The sequence below is a fragment of the Rhinopithecus roxellana genome, chromosome 10 (genome assembly GCF_007565055.1).
Source record: "Rhinopithecus roxellana isolate Shanxi Qingling chromosome 10, ASM756505v1, whole genome shotgun sequence".
NCBI classification, from domain to species: domain Eukaryota; kingdom Metazoa; phylum Chordata; class Mammalia; order Primates; family Cercopithecidae; genus Rhinopithecus; species Rhinopithecus roxellana.
Genome location: NC_044558.1, coordinates 55119812 through 55144351, shown reverse-complemented (window position 1 = coordinate 55144351; position 24540 = coordinate 55119812). Strand labels below are relative to the sequence as shown.

The 24540-nt window shown below is 50.7% G+C and overlaps 1 protein-coding gene across 2 annotated transcripts; it reads left to right on the top strand.

Moving 5' to 3' along the window:
- Positions 1–1959: 1959 nt before the first annotated feature.
- Positions 1960–24106, top strand: ERBB3 (erb-b2 receptor tyrosine kinase 3). 2 transcript variants are annotated; one of them, XM_010377816.2, is made up of 28 exons: positions 1960–2313; positions 5678–5829; positions 7005–7191; positions 8230–8355; positions 9924–9989; positions 10142–10260; positions 10368–10509; positions 10890–11003; positions 11095–11215; positions 13635–13708; positions 13871–13961; positions 14230–14435; positions 14649–14781; positions 14966–15056; positions 15269–15423; positions 16145–16198; positions 16553–16694; positions 17441–17560; positions 17686–17784; positions 17979–18164; positions 18719–18874; positions 19117–19192; positions 19376–19522; positions 20258–20355; positions 20448–20639; positions 20784–20855; positions 21668–21968; positions 22139–24106. In XM_010377816.2, the coding sequence occupies exons 1-28, from the start codon at positions 2232–2234 to the stop codon at positions 22663–22665; spliced, it is 4029 nt and encodes a 1342-aa protein (XP_010376118.1). In that variant the 5' UTR covers positions 1960–2231; the 3' UTR covers positions 22666–24106. The 2 variants fall into 2 exon arrangements, with proteins under 2 accessions (XP_010376118.1, XP_030794628.1); XM_030938768.1 differs by lacking the exon at positions 5678–5829 and having other exon boundaries at positions 2184–2313; positions 22139–22844.
- The last annotated feature ends 434 nt before the right edge of the window (positions 24107–24540 follow it).

Genomic DNA, 24540 nt, shown 5'->3' with positions numbered 1-24540 from the left:
TGACCTCGTGATCCGCCCATCTCGGCCTCCCAAAGTGCTGGGATTACAGGCTTGAGCCACCGCGCCCGGCCAAAACTCTGTCTTAAAAAAAAAAAAAAGAGGCCGGGCGCGGTGGCTCAAGCCTGTAATCCCAGCACTTTGGGAGGCCGAGACGGGCGGATCACGAGGTCAGGAGATCGAGACCCTCCTGGCTAACACGGTGAAACCCCGTCTCTACTAAAAAATACAAAAACTAGCCGGGCGTGGTGGTGGGCGCCTGTAGTCCCAGCTACTCGGGAGGCTGAGGCAGGAGAATGGCGTAAACCCGGGAGGCGGAGCTTGCAGTGAGCTGAGATCCAGCCACTGCACTCCAGTCCGGGCGACAGAGCGAGACTCCGCCTCAAAAAAAAAAAAAAAAAAAAAAAAAAAAAAAAAAAAAAAAAAAAGAAAGAAAGAAAGAAAGAAAAGGGGGAAAAAAGAGAAAGAAATTCTAAGTAAAAGTCTGAGCCCCACTTGTCAGTCACCTGATCACCTCAACCACTGTCACCAGTCACCAGGTGGATGACCTTGGAGAAGTCACACATTTCAAGTTCTGTAAAATGGAGAGTTATGTTGCCTAAATCATATAACTTTTATGTTAAGTGACACATTCTCTAAGGCACTAAGTTTGAGGACACACTTTGTAAATGAAATGATATATGGAGATACTGTATATGTTAATGGTTTTGTTGTTGCTATTATTATTATGACTGCTATACACGTGATCTGGAGAAAGCCAACCTCCCCAAAGCAGAGGTTCTCCAATACAGAACAGGCCCTCTAGGTTGCATATCAATAGGGAGCCTGTTTAAGGAATGTTAGCCTGTAGTCCTTGCTAGGCCTGAGGGGTGAAATTTTTGTTTATCAAGACTCAACTGTTTTCGAAGTCTTCAGGCTTGAAGTTCTGGGGAAAATAACTAGGCTCTCTGGGCGAGATCCCCAATACCAGTTTAAGGGATCTGAAATGCAAGGCCGTCTGGGACTCCACTGCCACAGGCTGGGCACCAGGCGGCGCCGGTCGGATCCGTCCCGGGACTAGCAGGGCTTTGGGCAGCAGCCCGCAGCGAGCCCGACCGCCTCTGGCCAGTCCGGGCAGCTGGTGCTGGAGGTTCCAGAGATCCACGCCATTGGTGGACGCAGTCTCTAGTGTCCTCTCCGCATCCCGCTTCACCGCCCCACCCCTTTCCTGCGCGAGCCTGGACTTAGAAGGCACCGGGGAGGGTGTGAGCGCCTTGGTGTGTGCCCATCTGAGTCCCCAGAAGAGCGGCGGGAACTGCGGCCGCATGGACGGTGCGGCCAGACTCCAGAGTGGAAGGAGAGGCAGCTGTTCTCCCAGGCGGCCGTGGGGGGCAGCAGAGGGGACGGCGACAGGTGCGGGAGCCCCTCCCGGGGTAGAAGTGGAAAGGCGGGCTCCGGGGTCTGTTCTCAGGCTGGAAACCACCCCCGCCCCCCATCCAAATCCCGGGAGAGGCCCGGCCGGCGCCGGGTCTGGAGGAGGAAGCGGCCGGAGACAGTGCAATTTCACGCGGCCTCTTTGGCTCGGGTTCCTGGGCTGGGTGGATGAGTTATGGGGTTTCGAGTCTGGGAGAAACTGAGGTGGCCTGGACGTGAGGCAAAAAACACCCTCCCCCTCAAAAACACACAGAGAGAAATATTCACATTCTGAGAGAAAATCCACCAAGTGAACCAACCGGCTAGGGGAGTTGAGTGATTTGGTTAATGGGCGAGGCCAAATTTCAGGGGGCAGGGCTTTGGAGCGCTTACCACTCCCTCATTCATTACCCTTCCCTGGATCTGGGGGCTTTTGGAATCTTGACCTCCCCTTGGCCCAGCTCCTGCAGAAAAATTAGGGTGAGCCCCATCCTCGATCTGCTCCGCCAAGTTGCGGGACCGCGGGGCGTGGCGCGCTCGGGGCGGGCAGTCCGAGGCTCCGCAATCCCTACTCCAGCCTCGCGCGGGAGGGGGCGCGGCCGTGACTCACCCCCTTCCCTCTGCGTTCCTCCCTCCCTCTCTCTCTCACACACACACACCCCTCCCCTGCCATCCCGCCCCGGACTCCGGCTCCGGCTCCGGCTCCGATTGCAGTTTGCAACCTCCGCTGCGCCGTAGCAGCCACCAATTCGCCTGCGGTTCAGGTGGCTCTTGCCTGGATGTCCTAGTCTAGGGGCCCCCGGGCCGGACTCGGCTGGGCTCCCTTCACCCTCCGCGGAGTCATGAGGGCGAACGGCGCTCTGCAGGTGCTGGGCTTGCTTTTCAACCTGGCCCGGGGCTCCGAGGTGGGCAACTCTCAGGCAGGTAAGTGGCGCGAGAGCACTGGCGGGCTCGGCACCTGGGAGCCGGAACCCAGTGCGCGCAGCCTCTAAGGGCATGGGCAGGGTCTCAGGCGGCGCGGGGGTGTGGGTGGTGCCCCCGGTACGCCGGGACCACCTGGGAGTGGGGCGATCAGGCTCGGGTTATCGGCGTGGTCCGGCCGAGGGCGGCATTCCTGGACCCTCACGCCCCCTTCCCCAGAGCGTCGTCGACCCTCTAACTGGTCTCCCCAAAAGAGGCTGAGGCCGAAACAGTAGTTCACACTTCTGAGGGGCCCTGCAGGGAGCGGAGCAGGGACCTTAATTCTGTAAACAAGAGGTGCTTGGAGGTGGGGGCCTTGGCGGAAGGGTCTCGGTTTGCTCGCCAGCCTCCTGCCCCCCACCCCGCACCGATTTCTGCTACTCCTAGTTTCGTTGTTTTGCCGACAGGGCGGAGCTACAGAAGGTTGGAGGGGGTTGTTGTTCTCTGGTGTTGGAAAAACCGGAGCGGCACCTCCTCTTCCGTGAGTGAGCCTGCCCTGGGGAGGTCTGAGATTAACCAGAGGGCCAAGTTCAGGTGACATCAGGCGGGAGGCCCAACAGAGGTTGGCGCCCGCTTTCCTCAGAATAGCAGAGCTTGAGCAACATCTCTTTGTCAAGATCCAGGTCAACCCAACTCATATTTATTGAGCATCTACTATACACAAGGCGCTGGGCCAGGAACTGTAGGGGCAAGGATGTCCAGCCTCTTGTCTTTTCTCTCCCCAACCGGAGGATCAAGAGGGCACCTCTACTACTTTCTAAGCCTCCTGCCTTGGGGAGTCCTACCTGGGCCCATCTCATCTTGTGCCCCCTGCCCCCATTTTGCTTATTGTCTGAGGACCCTCGACAGAGCCCTGGATTGCTCTTCTCCAGTCCTCCCCCAACTCCCATGCTATCTGAGCCCACCCCTTTGGGGTGTCTCTGGGACCGCGGACACCTGAGGTTTGAAGTTCTGTGGATCTCCTCCCTTCCCCCCAGATTTCAGCTTGGGGTTTGGCACAGCCAGGGCCCCTTCCCCAGTGTGGGAGTGGAAGAAACCACCTGTGCTTCCCCCACAGTTGCTGGGCCTAAATTTAGATCCTGGGATTTTTAGATGTGAACACTCCCAGCTGGTGGAGGGGGGTGGTCTGGGGACTGGCGTGGGAGGGAGCAGTGGGGTGACTGTATAACTGTCCCATCCAGACTCCTGCAATCTTCACCCAGAAACCCAGGAGTACCAGAGTCTGGCCACCCTCCCTGGGTAGGCAGGAGGCAGGCATGGTTGGGTCTCTTTACCCTTTATCTGGGTCCTGCAGCCTCTGGGCATCCGGCCCTGTCTCAGTCCTTCTATAGCCCCTTTGTCCTGGCTCTGATGGGGGTGGGGGATGTTGGAGGGGAGGCTTCTGGTTGAGGAGGGGCTGGAGATTCTGGCTCTATCCCACCCCTAGTGCTCTCTACCAAAGGAGGGCCTGTGCCACTGCCCCTCCTTATGTTCCTGGTCCCTGGGTACAGGAGGGATTTTTATGATTCCCTTCCCCTGCCCTGCTCCCCAAGCTGCCTAGCTCCTCCCCAGACGTGTTGTTTGTGCTCCCTTCCTGCCTAGGCCCTTTGCCCCCTGTTTGTGTAATATGGACTTTACCCTCAGGGAAGCAGGGAACTGGGCTACCTCTAACACTGTAGCCTTCCAAGCACAGACACAAAGTCTGCACAAACACATACGGGCACGTGGGATAGATGGGGCCACCTGAAATACTTCCTGCAAGGAAACCCAACTATAGGTTCCTCGGCCAGCAGGACCAATGTGTACGTGTTCATGTGTATGTTGTGTGTGTATGTGTGTGCCTACACTACTACTTCCCTGTGCAGAAAACTTGGCTCCTCCCTTATCTGGGGAGAAGGGTTGGCACTATAACTTGGGAAAGGGGGTGTCCTGCCAGGAAGGGGATTGGGGTGGGGCTGTTCCAGAAATGACTAACCTTCCTAGTCTCTTTCATTTCAACCCAAGGACCCTGGAGTTACCAGCTCCTCTGGAACTAGCTCTCTTTGCTGGGGCTAGCCAGCCTTCATGGGGAGTGATAAGGAGCCCTCCAAGGTCAAGAAGTCAGACTGGGGGTATATAAGAGGGATTGGGGCCTCACTGGTCTCCCTCCCTCCATTCCCACTGTTGCCTCCCACTGACTACCACTGCCTCAGGGAAGGGTGGCTGGAACAGGTGGTATCTACCCCCTATTCCCCACCCCACACATGGTCTTTCGCTGAACCAGGGGAAAGAGACTGGGTTAGGGCTTCAGAGTCCAGGATTTCTCATAGCCCAATGTCCACCACATTTGCAAAGAATGAACTCCCAAGGCTGACATGCCATGTGCCTCTAGTCTAGGCTCTCCCCTAGTGCGGGTGAAGATTGCCATGGTGAAAGGCTTTTTCATGAACCTCTTCTAACAATGAAATTGGGTGGAGGCTCAGTGTGGGGCATCTCCTACTACTTCTCTCCAGGTGTCTCTGTATTTGCTAAAAAACACTCTAGGGCTGGAAAGTGATGCTGAGGTTGCTAGAGTGTGTTGGGATAGGGAGAGAAAGTGAGAAGGAAAGCCTGAGTTTAGGAACGGGGGGAGGCAACCAGCTTCTTATCTTCCAGCTTTAAAGACAAAGCTCCCATTGACCCCCCCTTCCCCACCACTGCCAGAGCTCCCTCCTATACTGAGGTCACTTGTCTGAGCCCAAGGCTTGAGGGTGGAGGGCAGTGCTGCTGAGGACGGGGTGTCTAGGGATAGGGTGGGGCAGCCCCCCTCCTGGATAGAATCGCCTCATTGTGGGCTGGACTGTGGCCCCAGGCACTGCCCCCACCCTCTGCCCCCATCCCACCCTCAGTTGACACAATAGGGGCTGTGTACTAGCCCCAAAGAGATATTTATTCCAGGACCTAGAGAGAGGCAGGATGAGGGTAGAGAAGTGAGTGCCCTACTTGGAGGGGGAGAGGAGGGTAATCAAAGTTTCGACCCTTTCCTAACTTCTCTTTTCTAGGGAGGGAAACAAATTCACTGTCATCCTTCTCTATTAACCCCTTAGTACCCAAAGTGGCACCCAAAATAGGCACAGAGGGGTCCCAGGTAGAAAAAGGAAATCTTTTCACCTTCCCATTCATGGGATGGTAAAGGGATTCTGAGAAGAGAGAAAGCTCTCACGCCACTACAGCTTCTGCCTATCGCTTGTGGGAGGGTTGGAGGCAAATGCCCTCTGATCCTGTCTAATGTAACTGGAAGAGGGCAACCAAGGGGGTGATCTTGGGGGATGGTAGATGGGCTGAGAATTTGTGTCCAGCCCTCAGCCACTCTTCCCTCTGCTTTGAACAGTGTGTCCTGGGACTCTGAATGGCCTGAGTGTGACCGGCGATGCTGAGAACCAATACCAGACACTGTACAAGCTCTACGAGAGGTGTGAGGTGGTGATGGGGAACCTTGAGATTGTGCTCACGGGACACAATGCCGACCTCTCCTTCCTGCAGGTTAATGTGCCCGCCACCCTCCTTCCTCAACCTGCTCCTCTTTATTCTCCCCTAGAACCCTCCTTCCCTCTTCAGGGCTACCTTCTGCTGGAGTTCACCCTTCCTAAGACTCAGGAGCTCCTAAGATCCAAACCTGCATATTTCTGGGGACAGTGGCTGTAATCTGGGACCTATGGTCTCGCTGTTGTAGCCAGGGATATATAGGGGACAGGGGCAGAGGCAGGGGCAGGGGCAGGTGGTGTTCTGTGGTAGTGCAAGGTCAGCAGGGACTAGCGCAGAGAGACACCTGAGGACTGAGAGGGTACCTAGGGAGATGAGGAAAGGGCCCTCCTGGCATGAGGAGCTTTGAGGAGAAAGCTGCCTGTCTTCACTCCCAGAAGTGACACAGTAGTGTGACACAGTCTACTCCCTACTCCAAAATAGGAATTAGCAAGAGTTAAGGCGAGGTGCAGTGGCTCATGCCTGTAATCCCAGCACTTTGGGAGGCCGAGGAAGGCAGATCACTTGAGGTCAGGAGTTCAAGACCAGCCTGGGCAACATGGGAAAACCCTGTCTCTACAAAAATACAAAAATTAGCTAGGCATGGTGGCACGCACCTGTAGTCCCAGCTACTTGGAGGGCTGAGGTGGGAGGATTGCTTGAGCCCAGGAGTTTTACGCTGCAGTGAGCAGAGCTCATGCCACTGAACTCCAGCCTGGGTGACAGCGAGACCCTGTCTCACCAAAAAAAAAAAAAAAAAAAAAAAAAAAAAATGGTCAAGTGCGGTGGCTCACGCCTGTAATCTCGGGACTTTGGGAGGCCGAGGCAGGCGGATCACCTGAGGTCAGAAGTTCGAGACCAGCCTGACCAACATGGAGAAACCCCATCTCTACCAAAAATACAAAATTAGCCAGATGTGGTGGCGCATGTGTGTAATTCCAGCTACTTGGGAGGCTGCAGCAGGATAATTGCTTGAAGCCGGGTGGCGGAGGTTGTGGTGAGCCAGGATCGCGCCATTGCACTCCAGCCTGGGCAATAAGAGCTAAACTCTGTCTCAAATTTAAAAAAAAAGAAAGAAAGGAAAGAAAGAAGGAAGAATTAAGAGTTAAAGAGTCTTTAATGCCTGAAGGAGGAGAGGGGATTGAGATTTTTTTGCCCTGTTGTCTCTCTCATTGACATAATCTGCTCTGTCACAGTGGATTCGAGAAGTGACAGGCTATGTCCTCGTGGCCATGAATGAGTTCTCTACTCTACCATTGCCCAATCTCCGCGTGGTGCGAGGGACCCAGGTCTATGATGGGAAGTTTGCCATCTTCGTCATGTTGAACTATAACACCAATTCCAGCCACGCTCTGCGCCAGCTTCGCTTGACTCAGCTCACCGGTCAGTTCCCGACGGTTCCTTCCGGCCTCACCCCTCAGCCCTCAGACTGGTACCTCCTTGATGATGACCCAAGGCTGCCCACTCTAAGTGCCTCTTCCAAGGTGCCTGTCACCTTGGCAACTGTCTAATGGTCCATTGCTCCCTAAGCAATAGAGGGCCCCCAGTAGGGGGAGCTAGGGGCATCTACTCCAGGGAAAGGAACCACGTGTCCTGGTGGGGCTGGAGTCAGAGCCGGATCTGTTACCATTTCTCTAACTTCAAAGTACAATGTACTGGAGGCCAGGTGTGATGGCTCACACCTGTAATCCCAGCATTTTGGGAGGCCAAGGAGAGCAGATCACTTGAGATCAGGAGTTTGAGACCAGCCTGGCCAACATGGTGAAACCCTGTCTCTACTAAAAATACAAAAAAAAAAAAAAATTAGCTGAGGATAGTGGTGTGCACCTGTAATCCCAGCTGCTCAGGAGGCTGAGGCAGGAGACTCACTTGAACCTGGGAGGCAGAGGTTGCAGTGAGCTGAGATCGCACCACTGCACTCCAGCATAAGTGACAGTGAGACTCAGTCTCAAAAAAAAAAAATAAAAAAAAAAACCAAAGCACAGTATACCTGGATGTCCCTCCTTCCCTAGGAATTCTACCTTTGCTCTCCTAAACCAAACCCCTATGAGCTGGAGGAATATAGGAGTTAAAAACCACCTGTCCATCTTCTACTTCTCCCTGTCCCAGTCAGTTGGAAAACATATGGGCAGGGCTTGTGGGAGGGGATGTTGAGTCAGAAATCTTCTCTCCCTCTCTCCCTTCCCCTCCCCGACTAGCTAAACCGGATCTGGACAGGTGACTGAGGAGGCAGGAGTTTCTTTTGGCCTGACTCCTCGTCTTATAAAGGGAGCCTTCTCTGCAGCTTGGATTTAATTGGACCTATCTGTCTGCCTCGTTCTCCCACTCCTGAGTCTCAGGTGTCCTTTTGGATGGGTGGAGAGGTAAGGAAGAGGCGTACTGCTGTGGCCCTTAACCCTGTCACTTCTTTCCCTACCTCAGAGATTCTGTCAGGGGGTGTTTATATTGAGAAGAATGATAAGCTTTGTCACATGGACACAATTGACTGGAGGGACATCGTGAGGGACCGAGACGCTGAGATAGTGGTGAAGGACAATGGCAGAAGCTGTAAGTGACTGTGATCAAGACGGCTCCCCAACCCCACCAAACCGGAGTGACTCCCTTCTTTCCATCATCCTTACATTCCTGATCTGAACCCGCCTCCCCACTGAACAAACACCTCAGGTCCCTGACTCAGCAGCCCACCAGGACAGACCATGCCAGTCCCCTGGAATCTAAACTACAGAGGAGATGTTTCAAGAAAAGGAGCAGATAGGCCGGGTGCGGTGGCTCACGCCTGTAATCCCAGCACTTTGGGAGGCCGAGGCGGGCGGATCACGAGGTCAGGAGCTCAAGATCATCCTGACTAACATGGTGAAACCCCGTCTCTACTAAAAATACAAAAAAAAAAAAAAAAAAAACCACTAGCTGGGCATGGTAGTGGGCACCTGTAGTCCCAGCTACTCAGGAGGCTGAGGCAGGAGAATGGTGTGAACCCGGGAGGTGGAGCTTGCAGTGAGCTGAGATCGTGCCACTGTACTCCAGCCTGGGCGACAGAGCGAGACTCCGTCTCAAAAAAAAAGAAGAGGCCGGGCGCGGTGGCTCAAGCCTGTAATCCCAGCACTTTGGGAGGCCGAGATGGGCGGATCACGAGGTCAGGAGATCGAGACCATCCTGGCTAACACGGTGAAACCCCGTCTCTACTAAAAAATACAAAAATCTAGCCAGGCGAGGTGGCGGCGCCTGTAGTCCCAGCTACTCCGGAGGCTGAGGCAGGAGAATGGCGTAAACCCGGGAGGCGGAGCTTGCAGTGAGCTGAGATCCAGCCACTGCACTCCAGCCCGGGCGACAGAGCGAGACTCCGTCTCAAAAAAAAAAAAAAAAAAAAAAAAAAAAAAAAAAAAAAGAAGAAAAGGAGCAGACCGAGCATGGTGGCTCATGCCTACAATCTCAGCACTTTAGGAGGCCAACGTGGGAGGATCACTTGAGCCCAGGAGTCCAAGACCAGCCTGGGTAACATAGCAAAAAATCTACAAAAAATTTAAAAATCAGAGAGGCGTAGTGGTTCACACCTGTAATCTCAGCTACTCAGGAGGCTGAGGCAGAGGATTGCTTGAGCCTAGGAGGCTGCAGTTGCAGTGAGCTGTGATTGTGCCTTTGTACTCTAGCCTGGGCAACAGACTGAGACCCTGTCTCAAAAAAAAAAAAAAAAATTCCCTGGGTACTAAGCAGGGAAGCCAGATCTTTAGACTTCACATCTGTTACTTGTTCCACTAGAATATACTCCCTTCTCCTCGGAGCCCACCTTCCCCTGACCATTCACATGCATATATTCCTGCATATATTCAGTTTGCCCAGGAGGAACCAAGTTCCTGGGTTGGGACTGGGACTAAGGTTGGCATTTGCCCCAGTCCCTCCCCTGCAGCTGCCCACTGGGTAGTGTGGAGGCGTGGCCCCACCCCTTGTTGACAGGTTCACTTGAGCCCAGCCCTGCTCTCCAAGGGCAGGGAGGGACACAGCCCTGGCTTTTTGCTTCCCGGGATTGAGGTGCCTGTGTAGTGACATCATACCCTGTTGATTCAAACAAGCCTTTCTTAGCCCTGATGGCCCCTTGTGTTGCCTTCCTTCCCAACCAGGTCCCCACTGTCATGAGGTTTGCAAGGGGCGATGCTGGGGTCCTGGACCAGAAGACTGCCAGACATGTGGGTTTGAACTTTCCTCCAAAAACTTTACTCATACACTTTCATATCCCTTCTTCCCCAAGCCTGGGTCAACACTGCGGGGGAGGAATGAGCAGTGGCCTCAGGATTCAGTCCTAGGAGCCCTAACAGCCATGCTTTCTCTCCTTCCATAGTGACCAAGACCATCTGTGCTCCTCAGTGTAATGGTCACTGCTTTGGGCCCAACCCTAACCAGTGCTGCCATGATGAGTGTGCTGGGGGCTGCTCAGGCCCTCAGGACACAGACTGCTTTGTATGTACTCTTTCCATTGCCTGGGTTCTGAAGTTGGGATGTGGCCTTTGAGGACGAGGTGGGGGTACACACATAACATAAATCTGATGAGCCTCCTTTTTTCCCAGGCCTGCCGGCACTTCAATGACAGTGGAGCCTGTGTACCTCGCTGTCCACAGCCTCTTGTCTACAATAAGCTAACTTTCCAGCTGGAACCCAATCCCCACACCAAGTATCAGTATGGAGGAGTTTGTGTAGCCAGCTGTCCCCGTAAGTGTTTGAGGGGAAGGAACAATGATCAACAATAGTAGATCCAAGATTTTAGACAAAATTGTGGGAGGCAAAAAGAATTCAGTTGGTGATAAATAGGGAGATTGGTGAATGGTTATGATCATCTAACCACTCCAGTGAGTGACCCCTATGTCCTGTCCTCCCATGACTTCAGCTATCACCCTTACTTCTGCTCCTTGTAGCAACAAATAGTGAAGAGACTTTTGAATCTATAGGGCAGCACTTAAGGGACCTAGGGTGGCAGATGGGGACAAATCCAGTGCAGAGCCGGAGGGAGCCCAGGCCCACAGCAAGGGTTCCATTGGTAGCTGGTAGTGTTCTTCCCTCATCTCTAATGGTGTCCTCCTCCTCTTCCCTAGATAACTTTGTGGTGGATCAAACATCCTGTGTCAGGGCCTGTCCTCCTGACAAGATGGAAGTAGATAAAAATGGACTCAAGATGTGTGAGCCTTGTGGGGGACTATGTCCCAAAGGTGGGTAGGAGATGGTAAGAAGTTGTAAAGAGACAGCCTTTCCTCTGAGCCTGCTCAGACCACCCCCACTGAATCTCTCTTACATTTATAGCCTGTGAGGGCACAGGCTCTGGGAGCCGCTTCCAGACTGTGGACTCGAGCAACATCGATGGATTTGTGAACTGCACCAAGATCTTGGGCAACCTGGACTTTCTGATCACCGGCCTCAATGGGTTAGAGATCCTGCCTTCCCTCCTTAGACCCCAGCCCATGCACCCCTCACAGTTCATTTCATTGGCCTCAACTTTCCTATGTGGAGCTGACTAGGAATCAAAGTCACAAAATTCTAGCCTGTTACAAAGGACCTGAAAGAATGCTTAACACATCCTCCATCCAGGCCTTGGGTCCCCTCAGGAACATCTTTGAGCAATTCAGTGTCACCCTACCAAGGAACGAGGGACAGGAACAGCATATCCTCTTTCTGAAAGTTTTCTTTTCTATTGTCTTTTCTTTTTTGAGATAGAGTCTCGCTCTGTCACCTAGGCTGGAGCGCAGTGGCGTGATCTTGACTCACTGCAGCCTCGACCTCCTGGGATCAAGTGATCCTCCCACCTCAGCCTCCTAAGTAGCTGGGACTATAGGCACACACCATCATACTTGACTAATTTTTTTGCATTTTATGTAGAGACAGGGTCTTGCTATGTTGCCCAGGCTGATCTCAAACTCCTGTGCTCAACTGATCCTCCCATCTTGGCCTCCCAAAGTGCTGGGGATCACAGCACCCAACCTACTTAAAGTTTTCTAAAAGTTCTTCTTTAAATTTGGATAAAAATCTGTCTTCAGGCTGGGCATGGTGACTGTAATCCCAGCACTTTGGGAGGCTGAGGCGGGCGGATTACGAGGTCAGGAGATCGGACCATCCTGGCCAACATGGTGAAATGCCATCTCTACTAAAAATACAAAAATTAGCTGGGTGTAGTGGTGCATGTGCCTCGGGAGACTGAGGCACAAGAATCACTTGAACCCAGGAGGTGGAAATTGCAGTGAGCCGAGATTACACCACTGCACTCCAGCCTGGCAACAGAGCAAGACTCTGTCTCAAAAAAAAAAAAAAAAATTCTGTCTCCCCATGACTTTTAGGTGTTTTCACTCATTCTGCTCCTTGGAGCAACAAAGAACAAAGGGACTTTCTAGACTGTAGGACAGCACTTAATATATGTGTATGTGTATGTGTCAGAAAAAGAGAGGAAAAAAACCCACTATGACCACCTGTTTTTTTTTCCTTTTTTTATTTTGACATAATTTTAGATCTACACTGAAGTTGCAAGAATGGTGTAAAATTCCCCATATACTTTTTTTTTTTTAATTGAGACAGAGTCTCACTCTGTCACCCAGGCTGGAGTGCAGTGGCGCGATCTCGGCTCACTGCAAGCTCTGCCTCCCGGGTTCACGCCATTCTCCTGCCTCAGCCTCCCAAGTAGCTGGGACTACAGGCGCCCGCCTCCACGCCCGGCTAATTTTTTTGTATTTTTAGTAGAGATGGAGTTTCACCGTGTTAGCCAGGATGATCTCCATCTCCTGACCTCATGATCCGCTGGCCTCGGCCTCCCAAAGTGCTGGGATTACAGGCGTGAACCACCATGCCTGGCCTCTTTTTTTTTTTTTTTTTTTAAGACAGAGTCTCACTGTCTTCCCCAGGCTGGAGTGCAGTGGTGCAGTCTTTGGGTCACTGCAACCTCTGCCTCCTCTGCCTCCCAGTTTCAGGCAATTCTCCTGCCTCAGTCTTCTGAGTAGCTGGAATTACAGGCATGTGCCACCATGCCCGGCTAATTTTTGTATTTTTAGTAGAGACAGGGTTTCACCATGTAGGCCAGGCTGGTCTCGAACTCCTGACCTCAAGTGATCCACCCGCCCCAGCTTCCCAAAGTGCTGGGATTACAAGCGTGAGCCACCGCGTCCGGCCCCCCATATACTCTTTACCCAGATCCTCCAAATGTTAACATACCACATGTGGCTGGACGCAGTGGCTCATGCCTGTAATCCCAGCACTTTGGGAGGCCGACGCAGGTGGATCACTAGGTGTGGATCACAAGGTCAAGAGATCGAGACCATTCTGGCCAACATGGTGAAACCCCATCTCTACTAAAAATACAAAAATTAGCTGGGTGTGGTGGTGCACACATAGTCCCAGTTACTCAGGAGACTGAGGCAGGAGAATTGCTTGAACCCAGGAGTCGGAGGTTGCAGTGAGCCGAGATTGCTGCCACTGCACTCCAGCCTGGGCAACAGAGCAAGACTCTGTCTCGAACAAAAAGGAAAAAAAGTCTTCCTTTCCTATTTGTTTACTCTTACGGATACTTATTTTATTCTAGTCAATGGTTATAATCTTTTACAATCATTATTTATTTTAGCCAGCCCCTCCAAACTGGCTCCTGTGTTCTTTGGGCTGTACCCTTAATTATTTGAGTCTTTTCTTATCTGCACAAGATGCTCTAGGCTCATATTATAGTTCCCCCATCCCAGCCATTTCTCCAAGGAATGTTTCCTTTCAGTGGAGAATGATATTTAGAAACCAAATTCTGAGGCTTGGTGTGCTCACTGCCACTGAATTATACCTTTACCTTATTGACTGGTTTCTACTGTTCTATTCAGAGACCCCTGGCACAAGATCCCTGCCCTGGACCCAGAGAAGCTCAATGTCTTCCGGACAGTACGGGAGATCACAGGTGAGTGGTAGAGAGTTTGGCCTTTCTAAAATAGGCGAACCACTGGCATAAATTGTGGTATAACTACTTGAGAAAATCATGTCCCAAGTTACAGGGGAGGAGCTAGGAGAACCCAAGAAAGATGAAGTCTGCCTGCCCATATGCCTCTCTCCAACCCCTCAGGTTACCTGAACATCCAGTCCTGGCCGCCCCACATGCACAACTTCAGTGTTTTTTCCAACTTGACAACCATTGGAGGCAGAAGCCTCTACAAGTGAGTAAAGACTATGGCGGAAGTGGCATCTTCGGGCAATGAGGCCTGTGTCATAGGCATTCTTGAGTAAAATACAAGGCACCATCTCATACAGCAGTGCCTCAAAACCAAAGGGTTTCAGAGTTTCATGAGGAAAAGGCAAAAGGAGGGGGATTCCCTCTCAGTGGATCTGACTAGCACTGAGCAAATTTCTTGACTAACATGAATCCGTTGAATAGTTAATGTTCCCTTAGTAGTCTCTCCTCTCATCCTGTCTCCTTATTCTCAGCCGGGGCTTCTCATTGTTGATCATGAAGAACTTGAATGTCACATCTCTGGGCTTCCGATCCCTGAAGGAAATTAGTGCTGGGCGTATCTATATAAGTGCCAATAGGCAGCTCTGCTACCACCACTCTTTAAACTGGACCAAGGTGCTTCGGGGGCCTACAGAAGAGCGACTAGACATCAAGCATAATCGTCCGCGTAGAGACTGCGGTGAGGGAAAGGGTCTGCTGGGTGGTGAGAACAGGGAGTCAGGGAGGAGAGAGCTGAAAGGACTATTCCGCCCTAGACGTGGGAGTAGGGTTGAGGGATGGAACCAAGGAGAAAGGGGCTGTTAGGCTGGAAGCAGTAACGAGAAAGAATAATGAAGAGAGGGCTTGCTGGGAGTCCTCAGACTCCTCTCCTAACCCACCCCTTCCTTTCCAGTGGCAGAGGGCAAAGTGTGTGACCCACTGTGCTCCTCTGGGGGATGCTGGGGCCCAGGCCCTGGTCAGTGCTTGTCCTGTCAAAACTACAGCCGAGGAGGTGTCTGTGTGACCCACTGCAACTTTCTGAATGGGTACAGTGAGGGGAGCCAGTCAAAGATGGGTGGGGTTGGGGCCCTGCCATGGAACTGTTCAGGTGGCATAAAATAAAAGCCTTTAGACAGCTTTCTGCATATGCCTTGGTGGGAGTGAGGTAGGAGACCAGGTCATGAAGGTCAGGACTTGGAAGTGACCCCTCTCCCTTTATTCCCACTGCAGGGAGCCTCGAGAGTTTGCCCATGAGGCTGAATGCTTCTCCTGCCACCCGGAATGCCAACCCATGGAGGGCACTGCCACATGCAATGGCTCGGTATAGTAGCAGCACCAGGATCTCCCAGGGAGACAGAGAAAGGGCAATACTTGGAGCATCTGGGGAATGATATGGCTAAGGATAGCACAGAGAGGCCAGATAATGCTAGGGCCTGCAGATAGAAGATCCTGAATGTCTGGGTTGGTCTTTGCTGGGAGGTATGGAATTGACCTTGGGATCTGATTCTTCCTGACCTTCTCTCTTCCACTCAGGGCTCTGATACTTGTGCTCAATGTGCCCATTTTCGAGATGGGCCCCACTGTGTAAGCAGCTGCCCTCATGGAGTCCTAGGTGCCAAGGGCCCCATCTACAAGTACCCAGATGTTCAGAATGAATGTCGGCCCTGCCATGAGAACTGCACCCAGGGGTGAGTGATGGGATAATAAGGAGAGGGGGTCAGGTGGAAGGGTAGGAGCACAGAACTAGGGTGAGGGAAGCAGAAGCAGAAAGAAGAGAGAGGCTGTGATTTAAGAATCACTCCCAGCTGGCCGAGTGCAGTGGCTCACACCTGTAATCCCAGCACTTTGGAAGGCCGAAGCGGGTGGATCACCTGAGGTAGGGAGTTCGAGACCAGCCTGACCAATACGGAGAAACCCCGTCTCTACTAAAAATATAAAATTAGCTGGGCGTGGTGGCGCATGCCTGTAATCCCAACTACGTGGGAGGCTGAGGCAGGAGAATTGCTTGAACCCAAGAGGCGGAGGTTGCGGTGAGCTGAGATCACATCATTGCACTCCAGCCTGGGCAACAAGAGCGAAACTCCGTCTCAAAAAAAAAAAAAAAAGGAAAAAAAAAGAATCACTCTCAGCTGTGTAGCGAAGGATTGGAGAAAGGGAAAATCAGTAATAACACAAAATTACACCACAGTTTTGGGAACGTGGAATAACCTCAGTTCAAGAGGGTTTCACTGAAGAGGGGCTTGGGGAGAGCTAGTGAGCTGGGGGTGGAGGCCATGTCTTGGCATCAGCTTTGGGCTCCAGGATGGGATGCCATGGTAAGTTCTGAAACAAGCTTTTGTATATTGAGGCTGTTGAAATTGAGCCTCTGTTGTCCAAGCTCTCATTTAAGGTAGTGACTTTCTTCCCTAGGTGTAAAGGACCAGAGCTTCAAGACTGTTTAGGACAAACACTGGTGCTGATCGGGTATGATGGGGTTGGAGATTCTGGAAACTGGGGATATTTGAGAGTTGGGAGAGAGGTGGTTACCTGGAGAGAAGAGCAAGGCTCTCTTCATTCTGGCCTTTTATGTACGCAGTCCACGATCACTGGACACTTGGGACTCAAGAATGCAGGCTTCTGGACTTCCCTTCCTAAAATTAACTTTCAGTAGTCGAAGAGTGGTCCAGATTTAGGTTGGTCCCTCTAGTGCTTAAGGATATATATGTGAATGTTAATTTCTTGCCCTAGATCTGCATCATACCTTCAGCACAAGTATAGTTGACATTTGTAAGGAAGATACAAACCCAGGATAATGTTGGGTTTCTATATATCCCATAGGAAAACCCATCTGACAATGGCTTTGACAGTGATAGCAGGATTGGTAGTGATTTTCATGATGCTGGGCGGCACTTTTCTCTACTGGCGTGGGCGCCGGATTCAGAATAAAAGGGCTATGAGGCGATACTTGGAACGGGGTGAGGTGAGTACTTAGCTTTTGTTTTTTCTTTTCTCTCTCTTTCTTGCTTTTCTTTCTTTCTTCCTTTCTTTCTCTCTCTCTCTCTCTCTCTTTCTTTCTTTCCATGCCCCGGAAGTCTCTTTATAGCTTAATTTTGAGTGGTACCCTGTGCACCCAGGGGTCAATGATGACATGAACATCACTCCCCTCCTCTTTCCCCAGAGATTTGATCCCTTTCTTCAAGGAAGTAGTGTGGTCCCCTAGAAAGAACACTGGTCAGCGAAATAGGAGGCATGCATTCTAGTCCTGATTTTGCCATTAATTTGCCACATGACTTTGAAGAAGTTCCTTATCTTCTCTGTGCCTCAGTTTATGCATCTATACAGAGGAAATAACATTTATCCTTCCAGGATGGCAATACGGTTAAAGGGGAATGATGTATGTGACAGTGCTTTGGAAAGCACAGAGCACGGTATAAAAGGTACTCAGAGTGGTAATAGTATTACCAACTCTCCCTAGCTGTCTCCTTCCCCACTTCATGTTCCTCCATCAAAGGGAAAACCCTGATTCCTGATCTCATGAGCACAAATAACTTCCTCAATTCTAAGGGTCTGTACCTCAATATGCCTATGATGCATTCCAGGACTAACGGTCCTTCCTCTTCCTGCCCTTTCGGCTCTGCCACTTTTGGCATTCACCTATGGGGAGCGGGTTGGAGTGGGACATGGGAATAGCCTTTCCTGAGCACCTCCTTCCCATTTGCTCCTCAGAGCATAGAGCCTCTGGACCCCAGTGAGAAGGCTAACAAAGTCTTGGCCAGAATCTTCAAAGAGACAGAGTTAAGGAAGCTTAAAGTGCTTGGCTCGGGTGTCTTTGGAACTGTGCACAAAGTGAGTGACCCATAGGAATTCTGGAGAGGTGGGGAAGGCATCTAGGACAAAGGGGTGAAAGATTTTTGCAAAGGACTGACCTAGGGAGAATGACCTTATGCCAACTGCTGCCCCAAACTTCCCAGGGAGTGTGGATCCCTGAGGGTGAATCAATCAAGATTCCAGTCTGCATTAAAATCATTGAGGACAAGAGTGGACGGCAAAGTTTTCAAGCTGTGACAGATGTAAGTGAAGGAAATTCTGTATGCTGCTAGGAGAGAGGACAATATTAGATACAATCATGTAGAAGCACGGTCCTGTGCTTCTCAGCAGCTACTATGTTAGCCAGAATGTTGGCGGGGGGCCTGGGCTGGCTGTGCACATGCTGAGTGTATGTGAACCTGTTGGTTTCCTAGATATCACCTTTTGTGTCTCTTAGCACATGCTGGCCATTGGCAGCCTGGACCATGCCCACATTGTGCGGCTGCTGGGACTATGCCCAGGGTCATCTCTGCAGCTTGTCACTCAGTACTTGCCTCTGGGTTCTCTGCTGGATCATGTGAGACAACACCGGGGGGCACTGGGGCCACAGCTGCTGCTCAACTGGGGAGTACAAATTGCCAAGGTGAGAGAAGCCTGGAGGAATTCTGTGATAAGAACTGCCTGGCTGAGGGCCAGCCAGGAAAAAGTGGGAAGGTTGAAGTTCTGAGAGGTGGGGTCCCCAGCCCCCGGGCTGCAGACCGGTACTGGTCCATGGCCTGTTAGGAACCGGGCCACACAGCAGGTGAGTAGCAGGAGAGTGAGTGAAGCTTCATCTGTATCTACAGCCAATCCCCATCACTTGCATTACTGCCTGAGCTCTGCCTCCTGTCAGATCAGGGGCAGCATTAGATTCTCTTAGAAACATGACCTCTATTGTGAACTGTGCATGTGAAGGATCTAGGTTGTGCACTCCTTATGATAATCTAACTAATGCCTGATGATCTGAGGTGGACCAGTTTCATCCCAAAACCAACCCTCCCTTTCCCCTGGAAAAACTGTCTTCCACAAAACCGGTCCCTGGTGCCAAAAAAGGTTGGGGACTGCTGCTGAGAGGTACCTTCAAGATTTGGGAGAATTCCAGATCTCAGTGACTGATTCCCCCAACCTTAAGAATACTTTCTTCCCCTCTACCTACAGGGTATGTACTACCTTGAAGAACACGGTATGGTGCATAGAAACCTGGCTGCCCGAAATGTGCTACTCAAGTCACCCAGTCAGGTTCAGGTGGCAGATTTTGGTGTGGCTGACCTGCTGCCTCCTGATGATAAGCAGCTGCTATACAGTGAGGCCAAGGTGAGGTGACACAAAGGATAAGGAGGTGGGGGTAGAGTGAAGCGTGGGGATAGGGAGCAGCCAGTGGTCTCTTCTGGAGGCAAGCAGATGCTTCATGGTAAGTTCAAGGAGTGGAGGCTGCAGATGCCAGATATTTTAGTTCAGAGAACACCAAAGAAAAGAATGGTCAAGAACTTGGGACTTGGAAATGCTAAGAAAATGTGTGGAAATAAACTTGTGATACCTCTTTCTTTAATCTGCAGACTCCAATTAAGTGGATGGCCCTCGAGAGTATTCACTTTGGGAAATACACACACCAGAGTGATGTCTGGAGCTATGGTCAGTGCATCTGGATGCCCTCTCTACCATCACTGGCCCCAATTTCAAATTTACCTTTTGAGACCCCCTCTTAGAATCTCTAAGCACTTCAGATTTTTATGTCAGATCAGGTTCTGCCTGCCCTTCACTTCATGCCCATGTCTACTATTTTGCCAGTGACTAGTCCATTTCTTCCTGCACCAGGTGTGACAGTTTGGGAGTTGATGACCTTTGGGGCAGAGCCCTATGCAGGGCTGCGACTGGCTGAAGTACCAGACCTGCTAGAGAAGGGGGAGCGGTTGGCACAGCCCCAGATCTGCACAATTGATGTCTACATGGTGATGGTCAAGTGTGAGTTACCAGCTGAGCCCAACCATTTTCTTTCTTTCTTTTTTTTTTGAGACGGAGTCTCACTCTTACACCCAGGCTGGAGTGCAATGGTGCAATCTCAGCTCACTACAACCTCTGCCTCTCGGGTTCAAGCGATTCTCCTGCTTCAGCCTCTGGAGTAGCTGGGATTACAGGCGGCCACCACCACACCTGGCTAATTGTTTTATATTTAGTAGAGAGGGGGTTTCACTATGTTGGCCAGGCTGGTCTCAAACTGCTGACCTCAGGTGATCTGCCCGCCTCAGCTTCCCAAAGTGCTGGGATTACAGGTATGAGCCATTGTGCCCGGCCTGACCGCGGCCATTTTCTTACTTCCCTCTGTACTCCTCTTGTGGCTCTATTCCCTTTTTTTTTTTTTTTTTTTTAAATGGAGTCTCACTCTGTCGCCCATACTGGAGTGCAGTGGCGTGACCTTGGCTCACTATGACCTCCACATTCCAGGTTTAAGCAGTTCTCCTATCTCAGCCTCCCAAATAGCTGGGACTTTAGGCATGCACCACCATGCCCAGCTAATTTTTTTGTCTTTTTAGTAGAGACGGGGTTTCACTACATTGGCCAGGCTGGTCTCAAAGTCCCAACCTCAGGTGATTCACCCGCCTCGGCCTCCGAAAGTGCTGAGATTATAGGTGTGAACCACCGCGCCCGGCCATGGATGTATTCCCTTTTATGTCTCTACCTCCTACATCTTATCTCTAGGTTGGATGATTGATGAGAACATTCGCCCAACCTTTAAAGAACTAGCCAATGAGTTCACCAGGATGGCCCGAGACCCACCACGGTATCTGGTCATAAAGGTGAGCAGGGAGTAGGAGATACTAAGGAAATTTAGAAAAATGAAGGGTTGGCTGGAACCAGGATTCCCCCTAACAATCACTTATCGATATAGAGAGAGAGTGGGCCTGGAATAGCCCCTGGGCCAGAGCCCCATGGTCTGACGAACAAGAAGCTAGAGGAAGTAGAGCTGGAGCCAGAACTAGACCTAGACCTAGACTTGGAAGCAGAGGAGGACAACCTGGCAACCACCACACTGGGCTCCGCCCTCAGCCTACCAGTTGGAACACTTAATCGGCCACGTGGGGTAAGACACCTTCTAATTACCCAACACTTTGCACCCTGAACCCTCACAAACCCTACAGATACCCAGATTAACTACTTAAAGGCCCCCATGGTGAATATAGATTTCTCCCTTCATCTTAACCTTTTCCTTATTTTTTCATCCTAGAGCCAGAGCCTTTTAAGTCCATCATCTGGATACATGCCCATGAACCAGGGTAATCTTGGGGAGGCTTGCCAGGTAAGTTCTGATGCTGAGAGGCTGGGTTTTAGGATCAGATTGATAGGAGTAGTGTGGAAGACATTAGAAACCTTTGAGGTTTAATCAGTGTCCTGCAAAAAAGAAGGCAGCGAGGGCCGGGCGAGGTGGCTCATGCCTGTAATCCCAGTACTTTGGGAGGCCAGAAAGAGTGGATCACCTGAGGTTAGGAGTTTGAGACCAGCCTGGCCAACATGGTGAAACCCCATCTCTACCCAAAATACAAAAAACTAGCTGGGTGTGGTGGTGCACACCTGTAATCCCAACTACTCAGGAGGCTGAGACAGGAGAATCGCTTGAACCCGGGAGGGAGAGGTTGCAGTGAGCTGAGATGGTACCACTGCACTCCAGCCTGGGTGACACAGCAAGACCCTGTCTCTTAAAAAAAAAAAAAAAGGCCAGGTGCGGTGGCTCACGCCTGTAATCCCAGCACTTTGGGAGGCCCAAGGTGGGCAGATCATGAGGTCAGGAGTTTGAGACCAGCCTGGCCAACACAGCAAAACCCCATCTCTACTAAAAATACAAAAACTAGCTGCACACGGTGGCAGGTGCCTGCAATCCCAGCTACTCAGGAGACTGAGGCAGGAGAATCACTTGAACAGGGAAGCGGAGACTGCAGTGAGCCAAGATCATGCCACTGCACTTCAGCCTGGGCAACAAGAACAAGACTCTACCTCAAAAAAACAAAAAAAAAAAAAGGCAGGGAACAACTCAATTTCCTTCTAAACAAATGTCTCTTCTTTCCTCATCATGTAAATCTCCTTGCATTATTTTCTGTTTATTTTCTTCCTTAGGAGTCTGCAGTTTCTGGGAGCAGTGAATGGTGCCCCCGTCCAGTCTCTCTACACCCAATGCCACGGGGATGCCTGGCATCAGAGTCATCAGAGGGCCATGTAACAGGCTCTGAGGCTGAGCTCCAGGAGAAAGTGTCAACGTGTAGGAGCCGGAGCAGGAGCCGGAGCCCACGGCCACGCGGAGATAGCGCCTACCATTCCCAGCGCCACAGTCTGCTTACTCCTGTTACCCCACTCTCCCCACCAGGGTTAGAGGAAGAGGATGTCAACGGTTACGTCATGCCAGATACACACCTCAAAGGTGCCTGACTCTTCCTGAGGCTTTCCTCAATTCTTCCTCAAATCCTTTCCCCGGGCTCCTCTTGTTTTTTCTTCTCTGATCATATGCCTCTCTGTCCTATTAATTTTTTCAAATTTTCCCCTACCCCCATGAAGTTATCCGCATACCTATCCTTTCTTCTCAACCCCCAGGTACTCCCTCCTCCCGGGAAGGCACCCTTTCTTCAGTGGGTCTCAGTTCTGTCCTGGGTACTGAAGAAGAAGATGAAGATGAGGAGTATGAATACATGAACCGGAGGAGAAGGCACAGTCCACCTCGTCCCCCTAGGCCAAGTTCCCTTGAGGAGCTGGGTTATGAGTACATGGATGTGGGGTCAGACCTCAGTGCCTCTCTGGGCAGCACACAGAGTTGCCCACTCCACCCTGTACCAATCATGCCCACCGCTGGCACAACTCCAGATGAAGACTATGAATATATGAATCGGCAACGAGGTGGAAGTGGTCCTGGGGGTGATTATGCAGCCATGGGGGCGTGCCCAGCATCTGAGCAAGGGTATGAAGAGATGAGAGCTTTTCAGGGGCCTGGACATCAGGCCCCCCATGTCCATTACGCCCGCCTAAAAACTCTACGTAGCTTAGAGGCTACAGACTCTGCCTTTGATAACCCTGATTACTGGCATAGCAGGCTTTTCCCCAAGGCTAATGCCCAGAGAACGTAACTCCTGCTCCCTGTGGCACTCAGGGAGCATTTAATGGCAGCTAGTGCCTTTAGAGGGTACCCTCTTCTCCCTATTCCCTCTCTCTCCCAGGTCACAGCCCCTTTTCCCCAGTCCCAGACAATTCCATTCAACCTTTGGAGGCTTTTAAACATTTTGACACAAAATTCTTATGGTATGTAGCCAGCTGTGCACTTTCTTCTCTTTCCCAACCCCAGGAAAGGAGGTTTTCCTTATTTTGTGTGCTTTCCCAGTCCCATTCCTCAGCTTCTTCACAGGCACTCCTGGAGATATGAAGGATTACTCTCCATATCCCTTCCTCTCAGGCTCTGACTACTTGGAACTAGGCTCTTATGTGTGCCTTTGTTTCCCATCAGACTGTCAAGAAGAGGAAAGGGAGGAAACCTAGCAGAGGAAAGTGTAATTTTGCTTTATGACTCTTCACCCCTTAGAAAGACAGAAGCTTAAAATCTGTGAAGAAAGAGGTTAGGAGTAGATATTGATTACTATTATAATAATTCAGCACTTAACTATGAGCCAGGGATCATACTAAACTTCACCTACGTTATCTCACTTAGTCCTTTATCATCCTTACAACAATTCTGTGACATAGATATTATCTCATTTCACAAAAAGGGAAGTCGGGCATGGTGGTTCATGCCTGTAATCCCAGCACTTTGGGAGGCTGAGGCAGAAGGATAACCTGAGGCAAGGAGTTTGAGACCAGCCTAGCCAACATGGTAAGACCCCAACTCTTAAAAAACAAAAAAATGAAGAAGAAAAAAAAAAACTGTAGAACTGGGCGCAGTGGCTCATGCCTGCAATCCCAGCACTTTGGGAGGCTGAGATGGGAAGATCACTTGAGCCCAGAATTAGAGACAAGCCTATGGAAACATAACAAGATGCCGTCTCTACAGGGAAAAAAAAAAAAAAAAAAAAGAAACTGAGCCTTAAAGAGATGAAATAAATTAAGCAGTAGGTCCAGGATGCAAAATCCTCCCAATTCCTGTGCGTGTGCTCTTACTGTAAGGTGCCAAGGAAAACTGATTTAAGTCACAGCCCTTGTTTACAGGGCACCGTTTCTTGTTTTTGCACTGAATCAAGTCTAACCCCAACAGCCACATCCTCCTCCTATAGCCAGACATCTCATCTCAGGAAGTGGTGGTGGGGGTAGTCAGAAGGAAAAATAACTGGACATCTTTGTGTAAACCATAATCCACATGTGCCGTATATGATCTTCACTCCTTATCCCCAAGATCCACTTTTAGAAGCCATTCTCATCTAGCAGTGAGAAGCTTCCAGACAGGACAGAAAGAAGATCCAGCTTCAGCTTCACACCTCTGTCCCCTTGGATGGGGAACTGAGGGAAAATGTCTGTTGTATCACTGAAGTTTTTTGTTTTGTTTTTATACATGTCTGAATAAAAATGCCAAAGTTTTTTTCAGCTTCCTGTCTGTCAAATGAAAACATTTCGTATAAGAGATCTGTTCCTCAGCAGTGGATAGTCACCTTTCTGTCTTCTGACAGTGCTACTGTCCCATGCATATTTCTCTAGTCCTACTATTACTTGGTATTTCTTTAGAACAAGCATAGAGCATAGTCCTTTTCATTAAGGGTTTTAGTAGGAATCTACAAGGCAACCAATTGGGAATAACAAAAAGAACCCACGTGCTTGATGATTTATAAAAAGCCCTATACGTGTCCGGTCTCCTTCAGAGGCCAAATACTGAAGACTTCAGATGCTTCTGAATTCATTATCTTAGAAAAGTCACCAAACCTTTTTATTTTTTCACGGTAAGAACTCTCAACAAACATGTCTTTCTGAACACTTCCCTTAGGTGCCCCATCCAGGTGCCTGTTATTGGAACAATAATGTCA

Coding starts and splice junctions, on each gene's coding strand:
- ERBB3 (XM_010377816.2), top strand. CDS start 2,232: ATGAGGGCGAACGGCGCTCTGCAGGTGCTGGGCTTGCTTTTCAACCTG. Junction 8,356..9,923: donor GAAGGACAATGGCAGAAGCT/GTAAGTGACTGT, acceptor CTTCCCAACCAG/GTCCCCACTGTCATGAGGTT. Junction 14,436..14,648: donor TCGTCCGCGTAGAGACTGCG/GTGAGGGAAAGG, acceptor CTTCCTTTCCAG/TGGCAGAGGGCAAAGTGTGT.